The sequence below is a fragment of the Takifugu flavidus genome, chromosome 22 (genome assembly GCF_003711565.1).
Source record: "Takifugu flavidus isolate HTHZ2018 chromosome 22, ASM371156v2, whole genome shotgun sequence".
Classification (NCBI taxonomy): domain Eukaryota; kingdom Metazoa; phylum Chordata; class Actinopteri; order Tetraodontiformes; family Tetraodontidae; genus Takifugu; species Takifugu flavidus.
This window is the reverse complement of record NC_079541.1, coordinates 5555872-5570863: the sequence shown is the minus strand read 5'-3', so window position 1 is coordinate 5570863 and position 14992 is coordinate 5555872. Positions and strand designations below refer to the sequence as shown.

General features: G+C 46.4%; 1 protein-coding gene across 6 annotated transcripts in view; it reads left to right on the top strand.

Annotated features, from left to right (window-relative positions):
* Nucleotides 1–14992, top strand: part of anks1b (ankyrin repeat and sterile alpha motif domain containing 1B) — a 91009-nt gene that overhangs the window by 72148 nt on the left and 3869 nt on the right. For 2 of the 6 annotated variants that reach the window (XM_057022057.1, XM_057022062.1), the window contains 8 exons: nucleotides 7929–7979; nucleotides 8071–8178; nucleotides 8439–8639; nucleotides 9172–9297; nucleotides 10638–10709; nucleotides 12969–13055; nucleotides 14212–14349; nucleotides 14433–14600. In XM_057022057.1, coding sequence (XP_056878037.1) covers nucleotides 7929–7979; nucleotides 8071–8178; nucleotides 8439–8639; nucleotides 9172–9297; nucleotides 10638–10709; nucleotides 12969–13055; nucleotides 14212–14349; nucleotides 14433–14600 — 951 coding nt within the window. Of the gene's footprint in view, nucleotides 1–7928; nucleotides 7980–8070; nucleotides 8179–8438; nucleotides 8640–9171; nucleotides 9298–10637; nucleotides 10710–11301; nucleotides 11538–12968; nucleotides 13056–14211; nucleotides 14350–14432; nucleotides 14601–14992 lie in introns of those variants that run through there. The other 4 variants (XM_057022058.1, XM_057022060.1, XM_057022059.1 and 1 more) reach the window with 4 other exon arrangements.

Here is a 14992-nt window from a genome sequence, read left to right as displayed (position 1 = left end):
GCTTCGTCAGCCTGCTTTTAATATCACAGGCCTCCTGGTAAAAGCTGGCAGCCGTCTGGAATAATTTCCTGTCATAATCTGTGCATGCGGGATTAACCCAAACAGCCTCGCAGAGCCCGTTTGGGAACACACACGCCTTGTAATAAAGGCCATTAATTCCATGATGCTGATGGTCAATCTGATTAGGGACTGGGTGGAAGCAGAGGGCTTAAACCGCCGTAGTTCTTGTAATGAAGTTATGTTTTTAAAATGACAACGGCAGAAGGGAGGGTGAAAGAAAGGAAGCGGTGGATGGAGGGAGGGCGGTGGAGGTGTAATCAGCCTGACTGGTGTATAATTTCCCTGCAGTGCAGCGAGCTGCTCATGCGTGCTCTGTGGAACCGCACGGTGGTGCTGCAGCCTTTCGCAGCGAGCTGCGCCGCCCCGTCTCGTCTTGACGCGCGCGGGGCGCAAAATAACTGCATCAAGGCTGCAAATTGGTCTCATTTCAGGCGAGTCCTCAAGAGAGCGCACAGAGAGGCAATTAGGATTGGATTTCACTTTGGAAAGGCGCGTTCATGACGGCGGAGGGTAGATAGTTTCTGATCCTTGAGGAACAATTCCCCTAATGTTTTCTGGCTGAGTGGACCCTGATATCATGGAGGAGGTTGCCTTCAGTCCGTCCCTCTATGGTGGAAATGAGAATCGTAATTCTTTAACCCCCTTAATATGGAGAAATACCCACGAGCATTTAAACCACAGAATGTCTTGGAAAATGCAGAAGATTAATATGCTGCTGTGAATAAAGTGACGAACAAATGTAATAGTGGTGGGAGTCTCTCAGGGTCGTAGTTTTTTGTTGTTGCGCTACTTTTCCAGGAAGCTAGCAATTCTTTGTGTTTTAAATTAATGTCATATCGGTTAAAAGGAGCTGAGCCTGTGGAGACCTGTCCCTGCATTCCCTCTATTCTAACGCGGTCTTTCCACACGCCAAACAGGAAATGGGCTCCGAGTGCCTCATAAAAACCTTGTTTCGACACGCATCTCAAGCGATCCGTCAGAACCGCAGGGGTGAGCGTTCGATCGCCAACATTTGAGATCCGCTCTCAAAGACGACGCGCGTGCTCGTGGCTGCATGTTGGTGTCGGCTGCACGGGGGTCAAAACTACATCAAGGACATCATCAGTTTTAGGAGTTCAGTCTTTCTTGAACCGCTTGTATTCTGTTTCCATGACAGCTACTAGTTACCATAGAGACGAGAGCTGTGTGCGCTTAGTATAAATGAAAAGTGTGTGTTTGTGTGCATTTATATTGGATCGCACCAGATACTCTAAATGTCTCACTGTTTCCTCCTCCTGCCCCCCCTCACCTTCACTGTCACCTCTCCAAATGGACAGATTGCCTCACATCCCAACTCCAGATGGCCCCAGGCATCCTTACTTGGGGATTAAACCCTATAGTCCCTATAAGACCTCCAGCTACACACTAAATGCACAGTTATATGGTTCAGATACTTCACAGATCAGTTTTCACCCACTTTAGATTGATGTGTAACCCTGTGTCAGACACATGCAGCGTGCGCAGTGTGTTGAAATGCGCGGCCCGGTGTGCTCGTGTACAGTAGGTGGGAAACGGGAGGAAGGTGTAGTTTTCATGTGGGTGGCTTTGCCTCGGGACTGCAGTGTACTTCACTGGCCCAGCTCGCCAATATCGCTCTCCTGCAGCCTTATTTGGCATCCAGCTTCCTGTTGTAGCGCTCACCGTGCTGGTCGTAGCGTGGGAGGTGTCAGGAGAGGAGGGTGTGTGGACACCCCCCACTCCAGAAACTGGACCTCTAAAGCTGCTGGTCTGCCAATTAACAAATCTGCATTTCACTTTTTTTCCCCCCCTCCAGCTTTAATTATTTCTTGCCTGTAAGTCCTACTGGAGGCTTGTGTTACTCCAGAGGTTGTGGCTCTGGTCGAGGAGCCCTGGTGAAGGTCAGTGCTTCGATCTTCACCATGAGGTCTCCGTGTCAGTCCGAGACCACAAACCCACTGGCAGTGCCGCATCCTCAGTGTAGAAATGTGTGAAGGCTTCAAGGTCATCTCTAATGACCATGAATGCAGCACTTCCAGTGGGCCTTGTTTTTCTGGTTTAAACCTAAATGTTTAGTGTTGCCGTTTTCTCCGAGAGGAGGCTCAAGTGCGCGACACCTGCGGTTTGTATTCTACCGTATCCTGTAACGAGACTTGATGTAAAAAGACAGAAATAGTCCGAATGATGTCAAGCTCTGTGGGTTGGATTTCATTCATGTGACATATGAAGTCAGGCACATGAAGGTGAATATATAGCGCGCACATAAACACATGCTCATATTTACTATAATGCAAGAGAGGTCACAGCTGTTTCTGGAAACAGATGATGGTGCCCGCAGCGAGACTGGAGGTTGTGATGACAGCGGAGCCATTGCAAAAGAGTATTTCTCAACAAATTAACAGGAAAATTCCCAGCTGCAGGGTTTTTCCTGCCAAACATCTGAACTTGTCAGCATTGACAGGTAGACAACAGCTCGCGTGTGATGTGCCGTGGTTCATTAAATGAAAAAGCAATTCAGGTAATGACATTTGGGCAACAAATACAAAGCAGCCTCAATGGCGAATGAACAAAGCATTTTGCGACAAAGTTTAGTGGCTAGCTTAGTTTGCTGCAATTGTTGGATACTTTGTTTATCTTCTGCCGTTCCATCGCTGATACAGCTGAACTCTCAACTCGAGCTGCAAACAGAATACGTTTACACTCCTTGTTGGCCAGCATGAGCTTGTCTCTGTACTGGCCTGGTGTCTCCATAGTGACTAGATGAGGAGGAGGGGAGAATGTAAACTGGGTAGAACGAGAGAGTGGAGAGAGAGAGAGGGAGGGAGGGAGGGAGAGAGAAGTCAGGCAGAGACATGCAGGAGATGTAGTCTGGCTGCCGCAAGCTGTAGGAGGAGGAGTTGGTGAGCGCTGGTGATCTGCGGCGAGTGAGGGAAAGAAAGACAAAAGGAGGAGGCGAGGAGGCGAACAGGAAAGTCAGCCTAAAGACGGGGGAGAGCGAGGCAGAGGAGAGAACGACGCTCGATGCACCGGCGTCGGAGCGAGAAAGGAGAGCGCGGAGAAATCAGGCGGAGAGCAACTGAAGGCAACTCTCCCACCGACGATTGGGAATAAGTCTGGTCTTGTGTAGAGGTAGGTGACAGGAAATGTGTGATGACGATGAGGGTTTTTAGATGGAATGAGCAGATAAGGAGTGAAAGCGAGTCACTGATCCTTTTGTTCCGCGCTGTTATACGTACGCATCTTTCATCCCTCCGCTCTGCACCGCACCGATGATTACAGCATATGAAGCCTTCAGTGGAGCTCAATCAACTCTGCTGACTTGGCTAATCCGACTGAGCACGTGTGTGTGTGCGCGTGCACGCGCGTGCGAGTTGGAGGTAAATATTCCTGCACATCAGCTCTGTCGGACGACGAAGTCTTTGCTGGGTTCATTCGTTTCCTTGAATTTTCCCATCAACTTTCTTGGGCAGCTGACAGCGGTTTCCCACATTTCTTGGGTTTGTGGGAGTGACACAACTTCAGCGGCAGGTCAGCGGACGCTCAAAGGCTTCGCTGGATTTGCAGCTTCGCTCAAATATGCCGCTCTGATTCGCACCCTTTCCTCATTTGCATGCACTAAAATGCACGTACGAAGTGGTGAGAATCTGGGCCGAGACCAGGACAACGTTGAGACGCGCAGATGCTGACGAGCCTGCAGTCGCACAGCTGCACCACAGAAATAGCAGTCGTCACCAAATCACCCCCCAACTTTGTTTGAATTGTGAAAAATCAACTCTGAGCCGACTGTGGGCTCATTGTTGCACTGTGACAGTGAAGACTGAGAAAAGTGAGGGCGCAGAAAAGACAAATGAGGAGTTTTGCAAAGAATGAGGCAGGTTGGAGCAGGATGACAGAAGTGCTGTGTTCATCTTCTCCAGCTGCTGGAACACAGCCCGCACATACAGAAGGATCGAATCGGAACTCCCAACAGATGTTTTTATTGATTTATTTAATATTCCAGACAGCAGGCGCTTGATCATTATTCGTTCATTGAGTCGTCAACACAGCGAGTGGCAGGAGTTGATTGTCCTTGGGCGACAGCCGTCAGTCAGGAGACGGAGCAGAGACAACCCGCGGTGTAATGGACGATGCCTTCAAAGACCTCTGAAGAGCTCTGTCCAATAAGGAAGAGGCTGACCTTGATAATGATGAAATTTCAGGAAGCAATTTTCTGACAAAAACTTGTTTTTTTTCCTAATGGAAAAATTATTTTTAAAAATCTGTCTGCAGTAAATAGTGTAGGACGAATCACCCTGCTTCTAATCTCATTTCAAAAGTTTCCCAACAGTGAGAATGAAGGCGGCGTGCACGCCGCTGCCCCTCATAAATCTGTTCTCACATTGAGACGCACATATGGCTGCTACAAGCGTTCACTGACCCGATCTTGTATCCGCAGCACATCGCTGTTCCCTACTTCACCGACTGTGACAATAAGCAGCTGTTCTAAACAGGAACATCTTTGTTCTGCTGCATTAACCCTAAACGCCTCACCTGGACTAAATATGGACAAATAGTGAATATTTTCTACTGTAATTTCTCCAATATGGCTCCTTTGGCATCTGAACTCTATTCCTGCTAATCTCTTCCTGAATATTCACAATTCAGTTCATGGCTTCCCCTGTGTGTGCACAGTCATACTTACGATCTGTTGCTATTAATGGAGAGATATACGTCTGCACGTGGGCGGGGCTTGTACTATCTAACTCTGATTGGATGCCTGTTGTGTGAGCACTAAAACAAGCCTTCTTATTGGCTGCTGTGGACAATTTTTGTGCATCATCCTTAGGCGTAACTCTCCTCCCATCTCTGGTTACTAGGCAACCAATAGTCTCTGGTTTGCCTCCAGTGTTGTTGGTGTGTGTATGGGTAATCTATCAAGATTGCAAGCGAATCGATACTCGTCGTTCCATCTGGAAGGCTCCGCCCCTGTACTATACACACACTACACGCACGAAAAAGGAAGACGGCTGTGATCGAGTATCCAGGGTTAGAAGAACAGAAGTGGTGGGGTTGGAACCACTTCTGTCCTAGGTCCTGCACCACATCCACCAAACTGTATCAACCGCAAGGTGCAAGCTAGTTTTTGACTTTAAACTACGTTTGTACGGCGTTGGATTGATAGATGTGACTGAGGAGTGATGCTTGGCTGAGAGTGTGATGCCAACATAATGAAATAAGCACACTGGCGCTATTTACGGTGCTATACTTAAAATATCCAGAAAGCAATTGGGGAATTATGGACTTCCTCAATCAATATGACAGCTCAATTGACTTGTAATGTACATTAGGTAGCAACAATGACTCTTGGATCTGGAATAATCAATGTTCTTCTACATTTTTAGTAAGGTACCACATTCAAAGGTCTGCTGATATCAAAGGGTCACGACCTTCTAGTCTAGAAGGGGCAGCTGATTGATCATATTTATACAAGCTGGGGGAAACTGGATATGCAAGCCAGCTAATAATGATGGACCAATCACGTGCAGTTGCCAAGGCTGGAGAGAAGATTGCCGCCAAAGTGCTTATTTTGTTTGTTAGGCTGAATTACACCAGCACTCTTCTTTTCCTACAATTTGGCAGGTCAAAGAAGCAGATGAGGGGTGTTTAGCGTGAAGCAAGGGGGAGTGACGAGAGCATTTTTGGTCCCTTCCTTCTCCACCATCAAAACAACGTGCTGCTCTGAGCACAGACAGTGGCCGGCCTGTTGGTTCCCTCGCTGGGTTTTCTGCTCCAGTGAGCCACCAGCTTCCAACCTCCCCTCTGGTCAGAGCCATAGAAAAGCCCTTTTGTCTCCCCTGTCCTTAACGGGAGAGGTCGTTGTCAAGGTCTAACACGTTACATTTATTGTTTTGAAATATGTCATTTTGGTCAATGTCCTTATTCTGTGCCCTCTTGTTTAAAAAGAGGTCAGTTTGTTCTTAGAAGTTTTGTTAAAAAAAACAACCACCTTTTTTAGAGGACATTTCCATGAACTAGTTTTTGGTTTGCAGCAGTGAGTAAAGTCCTTTCTACTGGGAGCTGTTTTTCTTTTGCATGTTTTATGACTCGGTTCTAAATTAAATATCTTGAAGGTAAAAACAGTTTGCAAACATACACAAAGATGAAAAGCTAAATATTTAAACCTGCACCACCGTAGCGGCGTTCTCCTTCTCAGCTGAAGGGGCAGCAGCTGCTAACAGGTTGGTGTTGGGATGTTTAATACACTGCTTATATACACTCCATCCACGCTGTCACCGCACTGCTATAGGAGAGTGAGGCAGAATCGGCTCCACCGATGGGACGAGAGCCGGGGATCGCATCAAACGTTTTACCTGTCGGCGCGCGTGGCTGTGATCTAAATGCAAATGGAGAAGTGAGGGCATGAGTTTACAATTACATCCTCAACCATTCATTTAAAATGATAGCATCTTCTTCCCCAAACAGCTGTTTCTGCTCGTGCACGTGCCTTCGGATTTTTATTTATTTTTGGTCGAGCGTGTGTGTGGGTGACTGCTGCGGCTCTGTTGCCATGGCGACGGTTGAACTCGAAGCCGAGGCTGCTACTGTAGCTGAAGTAGGTGCTGTTGCATAAGGCCAAGTGTAACCCACAGATACCGCCAGGCAAGGTCCTCCGGTGCATACATGCGTGATTAAACCGTCACGCTAAGGCTTCTCGGGAGACGGAACACACGAGGATGAACATTTCATGTCCTGCAGTGCATGAAAATATCTCATTTAAAGGCAGCAGAGAGGAACAACATTTTTCTCCCCCTTCTATTCAAAACATTTTTGAAAAATAAAAGATGACTACAGTGTTTTGTGTTTTCTTTTCGACTTAAATCGATTGAAGAATCAGCCGTTAGCGACTCCATTTGTCAGTGTTGGGTAAAGCGAAGCCTTCAGATCCAGTGTTGGCATGCAGAGAACAGCCACACTGGATAAAGTTTAATGCCACGATAGCTAGCTGCCTTTAGTAGCCACCGACTCAAGCTGAGCCCTTTATTTGATGAACTCATCATTAGTAACCATCAGTTTTCCATATTTCTCTCAGGGATTCAGTATTTATTGGTTATTGGTGGCTAATTGCAGCCACACGTGATCAACAAACTCGTTCTCGTGAGGGCCGTTACGGTTCTCTGGCAGATGTGAGCTGCTGCTTTATGTGGCAGATGAAGAAGCATGTGTGACTGTTGGGGGAGTTATTAAACACACTGAAGGCGGATCGTGATGCTAATTACCACCTTTGCCCTAAACATATACGCACCCTCGTGTACACGCGCGCAGATTCTCTCACATTCACAAATACCTTTGTTGGAGGGCTTCCAGTTGCAGGCCTGATGAACTGGGCACCAGTGGGGTGTATGGGAGCCAGAAGGTGCAGCGTGTGCCAGCATCTCTGCACAAGGATACCATGTCCCAGTTTGTCTCTTTAGAAAACCCAGTAACTGGCACAGTCTGGGTCGCCTGGTGACCAGAGAAAAGAAAGAAAGCTTTCACTGGGGTCCAAAGAGAGTGTGTGTGTTTGTGTGTGCAGGCTCTCTGTTTATGCCTTAGGGAAAATCAGAATGTCGCAAATTTTTATGCACTTTTAAACTGCTGAATTTGCGTTTCATGAAAACGCAGGTGTAAAAATGAAAGCATGTCATTTTTGGTTCACCATAAAGGTTAAAATCCCAGAATACCTTGCTTTTATGTGAAATTACCTTTGAAGATAGATTAATATCACACTTTAAGGATAGAAGGATGGCGTAGAATGATAATAGAACTAGATCTAATCAAATTCCCTAGAACAGGTTTCAGTCTCGGGCGGTGTGTTTTTCCGATTATTCCTGTTATCATTTTCTTGTTAACAGTATCAGCTTCAACACCTTCCTGCTGGTTATGCAACACTGACAGGATGGAGAGTATGTTTACACTTTGGGGCATTTTACCTGCCCATTTCACCAGATGTCTCAAAAAATCAGTTAATTAAATCCTGTTTCTTTATCCAAACAGGTATTGAAGATTGGGCTCATTGGACACAGAAAACGTATCTTGGCCTCATTGGGGGACCGATTACACGAAGACACCCCACAAAAACCCCCTCGGGCCATCTCACTCAGGGTGAGTCTCCTCCAGCAGGTTTGGAAGGGTGGTGGTGAAGGAAAACTGGGCCTTGAGCTTGTTCTCCTCTTGATGGAGGCACCTAACTTCCGAGACTAATTTTGGTGCTTTCAAAACTCCCCAACCTTCCACCTTGAAATGAAATTACATTTGCATAATGAGGAAGCTTCAAACATTTGCATCCATTATAAATAAACCTTTGTAAGAGTTTGCAAAAGCAAAAAAAAAATTATTAATTTCAGTCTTGCATTTTGTCCCAGGAGCCCGGGAATCAGACTCCTCCCCAGCTCAGCCCGTCGGTGGGCCAGGCAGCGTACACAGCAGGGGTCCCGGGCGGATCTCTGGACGTGCAGCACCTCATCATGCAGGCGGACGCACGGCGCAGGCAGCGCAGCAATGACAACTACTTCGAGGACGTGCCGCGATCCAAGCTGGAGCGACAGATGGCCCAAGTCAGCATGGTGAGGAGGGGGGGACAGGTCTGAGGGATGAATAGAGACAGGAAGAGGGTGGGGCCTGAACATCAAGGAGACCCTCAAGTGGTGCTCTGCAGTGGGAATATTTGTTTAAAAGTCCTCACAGTGCTGCAACACTAGATTCTTCTCAGACAAAACACACACACACACACACTTCCTGCAGCTGTGTTTTGATTGGGCACGATTGGAGACTTTGTCGTGCGTGTGTCAGTGGCGACTTCCACACACACCTCTGATTACCCTGCTGAAGCGTGTGCATCACTGTGGTTGGGGCGCTCCTGAATCAGGCCGTCCAGAGCAGAAATTCATCCATTTGAGCAATGTTTAATGTTTTCATTTGGTAAAAGCTGAACATCCAAGTTTAATGTCCTCTGGGAATCGTGTCTCTTTGATGAGTATTAATCTACATTCAGGCCAACCAGCTATGTCAACGCGGGATCTTCAGTGTAAGCTTTCATGTCTGACCCTGTCTTGTAATCCTACTTGTGTCCTGATGTGCTGCTGGTTGTCATTCCAGGCAGGCGAGTGGTGTGAGCCCATCACGTTGCGTCCTCCCAACGAGGCCACATCGTCCACTCCAGTTCAATACTGGCAGCATCATCCTGAGAAACTCATCTTTCAGTCCTGCGACTACGAAGCCTATGTGAGTCCAAACACACTTCAAACTTGCGTGTTCTTATACTGTTAGTGGATGGAATATTTCCAGTTATCTTAAAGGTCATATTCATGTAACCACGGCAACAGAACGCCATCTCTTGAGCAAGCTGAGAGCCAATAAATGTATTCTTACCAAAGCAATGCGAGATGCCATTTCATAGAGATGGTTAAAAGAGAGGAAATGATCCAACTTGAGCACCTCGGAGAGGAGAAAGAAAAATGGCGCTTGGGTCAAAAAGGAGCAAGTGTCCCAAGCGTGAGCGACAGATCTCTCTCATTTCCTTGCATCTGAAGATTGAAAGCATCATTGCGGGGCCATTAGACAGACTGCACAGGCGAGGAGAGGAGGTGGAGAACAAAAGAAGGGGTCTTCCCTCAGGAAAAACGAAGGCATTTATGACAACATCTCTGATGTTTGCCGTCTCTTTACCAGCAGAACGTAGAAGTGAAGTGACAAATGAGCAGCAGGCCGGTAGAGCCGAGCACCCATACTGGAACGTAAAATGGAGATGAGTGAAAAAGGATCAAGACACAAACACTGAGGAGAGCACATTGTCTCTGTTAATAAGCCCAAAAGGCTTCATTGTGCTCGAGAGTGATTTGCACTCCTAGTTTCTCAGAGAAGAGACACATTTGATTTGGACACTGTCAAACCTGGCTGCCATGTAACCATTCCAGGGCAAAAGCAACCCGCCTGCCAACGTCTTCCATGGCCTATTAGCATCGCTGCGTCTTGTTCTGAACCCGGAGGCGCGACCCTAAACGTTAGCCCTCGGAGAGCTTGTGATTTCACATCAGAAGCTGTAAACATGAACATGAAGACAGGAATCAGGATTTACGGGACATTATGGATTATTTTGACTGCGCTGCATCTCAAGTGCAAGGCCACATAGATCGTCTGTCTCCCACATACACAAACACAGATCCTGTCATCCTGTCGGCAAGCAGCTTTTATTAGATATTACATGCAGATGTTCCCAGCTGTGAGGACTTGTGTTAACATCGCTGCAGGATTTAATCACAGCTGACGGACCACATGCATAAACAGGACTATAAATAAGCTCAGACATATATCACTTATTTTCTACCATTGCTGCCATTACCAGAAGAAATCTGAACAAGGCCTCTGGCTGCACCGCTCGGGTTCTTGAAGACGGACCCTACCTGATCCGACCAACATCTGTCAGAGATTAGATTTTGATTAGCATTAGATGTTTTTTCATGCTGCCAGAGGAGGGAAGGCAGGATGGTGCGTGAGAGATGTTCCGCTGGTGTCACCGCACTTCCTGGATTCAGCATTAAAGCCAGTGTGTTTCTCTCCCACAGTACCTGGGCTCCATGCTGGTGAAGGAGCTGAGAGGAACCGAGTCTACGCAGGATGCTTGTGCCAAAATGAGGGTAAAGCACAACCTAAAACACAGTTTTGCGTTGTTATTTATGCGCTTTCTCGTTCTGTTCTGTGAGAGCTTCTCGACACGAATGTGGGATAGATATAAAAGGGATTTACTTTTAATATTCTCTCCTGGGTGGCTCAGTGTGCCCCCCACCCCCCCCAAACTCTTTAACTCACTGCTGTTATCCTTCTCCTGCTATCGCGTCTCCTTGTATTTTACTCCAACACCGACTCCCACTCTCTCTCCTGGTCCCTCTGTTCATATCTCACACTCTCGTCCTCAGCTGCTGCAGTGTGAAGAGACATTTTAATATTCATGAGAATCCTATTCCTCTTGTATTTACGGTGACATCAGAGGGTGCCTCGTTATTTTTCTGCAGACCTTCATCCACCTAGTTTTCCAATTAAGTGCAGTAATAATAATAATACTAATAATAATAATAGTGGTGCTGCACCTGCCCCCCTGCTCCCTTTCAGCTGGAGCTCCGTCCTTCCTCTTTGGAGGCTTGAATCCCGACTTCAGAGCCGTCAGTTGGGGAGCTGCCACTGAAGCAGGCAGTGCTGCTTTTGTCAGCTTTTTCCTTTCTTCCTCTCAAGTTCTACCTGATCCTGACAAGGCTGAACTACCGCAGCAACCTGCTGTGACGGGAGACGGATAACAGCCGGGAGATTCGAGAAAAGAAGCGATGCGTAGAACTGAGGACGGGGACTCGTTTGTCCACAAATAATTTGAATTCATTAAAGTTTTTTGGCAGGTAAAATGGCAGCCTGGAGGGTGATAAAGATATGGCTGTAAATCACACCATTCTCCAAAGTAAACACTTTAAAATACATCTCTGCTGCTGCCGGGTTGTAAAGTGTGAATCTTTGCTTTTTAACGAGACGTCTCCGTTTGTTCTGGTGGAAACAGGCAGAAACAGTCGTGAGGGCTCTGATTAGTTTTAGAATCTTCACCCATTATATATATTCAGATTCAGATTCAGATCCTTTATTGTCCCACACGGGGAAATTTGGTCGACTGGCTCGACGCGCACGTCCCTTTCAAGGCTGCTTTTGGTTAAAGTTAGCATTTTATCAGATGGTGCAAATATGCTAATATGGACATCTCAACTGGTTATAGCTGCTGAGGTTGAACCGTGTCCACAAAGCCCAGTAAAAGTAGTCGATAAGTTGTTTTAAGAGACGCTTAAAGCCCAAATCCAACATTTGTTGTTGTTGTTGTTGAACATTGTTATGAACATATTTGTGAATACTTGACGACTGATGAGGGAACTGGAGAGGTCTCCACTGCGCTGTCATGACAACAAGAGAGCTGTGGGGCATTTTTTATGCTAAGTTTATCTTTGAGCAGGCAAACAAATGTGTTTTGGTGTGTTTTTGTGGAATAATGTTCATTAGTAGCTCGTCAGAGCATCAGGAGGCTACAGGAAGTAGCGCCACTGATCTGACTTTTTCGACCAGGATCAGGAAATAAAACCTCCACTAGAGTTAGCTCAAGTTCAGATGCTAACAAACCCATGTTCCCGAGACGCCTCCCTCCTCTCACGTATGAACGTAAAGCTCAAACTCACGTCCCAGAATTTAATTGAATTAGCCTCGACGGTCAAATCCCCGTTCCGGTGTCCACCAACAATAACCCCGTTGCTATCCGGGACCCACAAAAGCAGATGTTGTAATCGGATCTGACGGAATCAAAAATACTCGGGGGGTGTGGACGCGCTCGCAAGCAGGATTACAGCCCAAACTGAGGAGGAATTACACATGAACCTATACATTTTTTACAATACAATTTCAACCTAATTAAACTTAAACCGCATCTCTCCGGAGGGTCTGGACTCCTAAATGTAAATGTCCTAAATGTTTTAGAGTAACGAGTGTCCAACTTGAATGTCAAAACTGGTGTCAAGAGTCTCTCGTGGGGCCTGAGGGTGTAGCTCAGGTGTTTCAACATACGGCTGCGCTTCCGAAGGTTGCCGGTTCAAATCCCCTTTCCTACTTTTAGAGTAACGAGTGTCCAACTTGAATGTCGTTTTTCTCCCCGTCTCGCGAGACTTGTTAATGAATCCATTTGCTTCCCGCCAGAGAGGCGTTAGCATCACGTGACCGCCCGATCACGAACGTAAACAAACATGGGCGAATGCAATGAATGAGTGTTAAGTTAATGTTAAAGCTGTAATTAAATGTGAGATTTATACTTATAATGCCTCCCAATCATTGTTGCCTCTCTTTGCTTTTTTCCTCTGTTTTTTTATGCGCATTCCAAGAAGTCGACAGAACAGATGAAGAAGGTGCCAACCATCGTTCTCTCCGTGTCCTACAAAGGAGTCAAGTTTATCGACGCCACAAATAAGGTAGCTCACACTCCCAAAATTTAAGTGCCCTCATGGGGGGGTGGTTTTCTCGCAACAGCCTGACTGATACGAAATTACGTAACAATCACACGAGGGAGGAACCAATAATGAACAGGAAATTAATCAGATGGGAGCGATCGATAGTTTATTAACAGACTGAATTTCACACGTTTTATCATCACCGCCTTCCTTAAATGGACAACTGCTAAGAAGCAACATGGGAGATCTCATGGGAGATCTCTCACATTGTTGTTACACATCAAAATAAGAGCTGAAGGTTAAATACATGCTGAAGTTTGTGGTTAGACATGGCGGACGGGGAGCAGCTGCATAGACTAAAATGAGAGCGCATGTGTCATGCCGGCCGTGCAAATATAAAATAAAAAGAAGAGCCTCTGATGCGCCAACAGACCTCATCCACTCTCTAATCCACCTTCGATGGGTAAAAATGGGTCACACCTCATTATGAAGTGCTTAATTATACAAGAATCTACAAAATTGTGCACAGAATAATGAGAAGGTGATCTGGTGACACTATAAAACCAGAATTAAGATGCAATTAAGAAATAGACCTCATTAGAAAACTAAAGGGATGGCGTCGGAATGGAAGTTAGCCGCTAGTTAAGTTGTATGTTGTAATCCACAAAACTTTGAGCTATAATAGTCCTGTCTTGAGGCAAATGTAATTCAATTAAGTTGTATTTAGCATACCCAGCAGACCTAATTTCTATCCTCTCTGTATTATCCTGCTCCGAGCGCTGCCTCGGCGTGTCCCTGATATTTAGCCGTCAGCTGGTTTGCAAAATCTACTTCTCGCTTTTTCCGTCTCTGCTGTAACTTCAAAGGGGAGAATTAATCGAAAAGGACTAAAAAGGGAATTCATAAAGGGAAGAAGCTTTACCGTACCTGTGTTCAGGTCCCATGGGCGACTTCCGAACGTGGTTTCCTGCTTAACTGATCTCAATGTAAAATAAAAGCTGGAGAGAATAGATTTCTCACTGGCCTACATAAAAATGAAGATAATTGACCCAACATGAATTTGACAAAGGAAAAAACAAAACTGCAGTGCTTGTGGCTTTTGGGGCGTTTAGAATGAGATGAATAATAAATTCTATGTGTTTGGTAGAGATTTCAACGGCCTCTTCTGTCTCTGCAGAACATCATAGCAGAACACGAGATCCGAAACATCTCTTGTGCAGCTCAGGATCCAGAGGATCTCTCCACATTTGCCTACATCACCAAAGATCTCAAGTCCAGTCACCATTACTGCCACGTCTTCACTGCTTTTGATGTGGTCAGTACTGAAACGACAGGCTCCCGGGTGTGAATAACCCCTCTGTAATCACGTTTTCACGCCTCTTTCTACCCCTTAACCAGAACCTGGCGTACGAAATCATCCTGACGCTTGGCCAGGCCTTCGAGGTGGCCTACCAGCTGGCTCTCCAGGCCAGGAAGAGCGGCCACGGTTCTTCAACACTGCCGGAGAGCTTTGACAGCAAGCCCAGCAAACCTGTCCCCAAACCTCGTGTCAACATCCGCAAATCCGTAAGTCCCGCCACCATCCTATTGTCAGAAGGGAAACTCCATCTACTATTATTTTCCATTGCTGTAAATTTAAATTTCTAAAATTACGATGGATTCTCACATCTGTCACCAACTCTTGGAACTCCGACTGTGACATATCTGCTGTGATCCTGTCGACGGTCCCCTGTTTACGTTGGAATCTTTCCACAACTTAGATCTCCGATTGGGCCCCGTCTTTCATCCCCGCTCTACCTCGGTGTTGACTAGTCTCAGCTCGGTGTAGTGGGATAATCCCGGAGTACTTAGTGGATGTGTGTCTTGGCCCAGCAACAGTGTGGCAGAGGTGTAGGTGGATATTTGTACATCTTGTTGTCCCCGCAGTCTCTTATGCACCGCGCTGATTGATGAGGCCT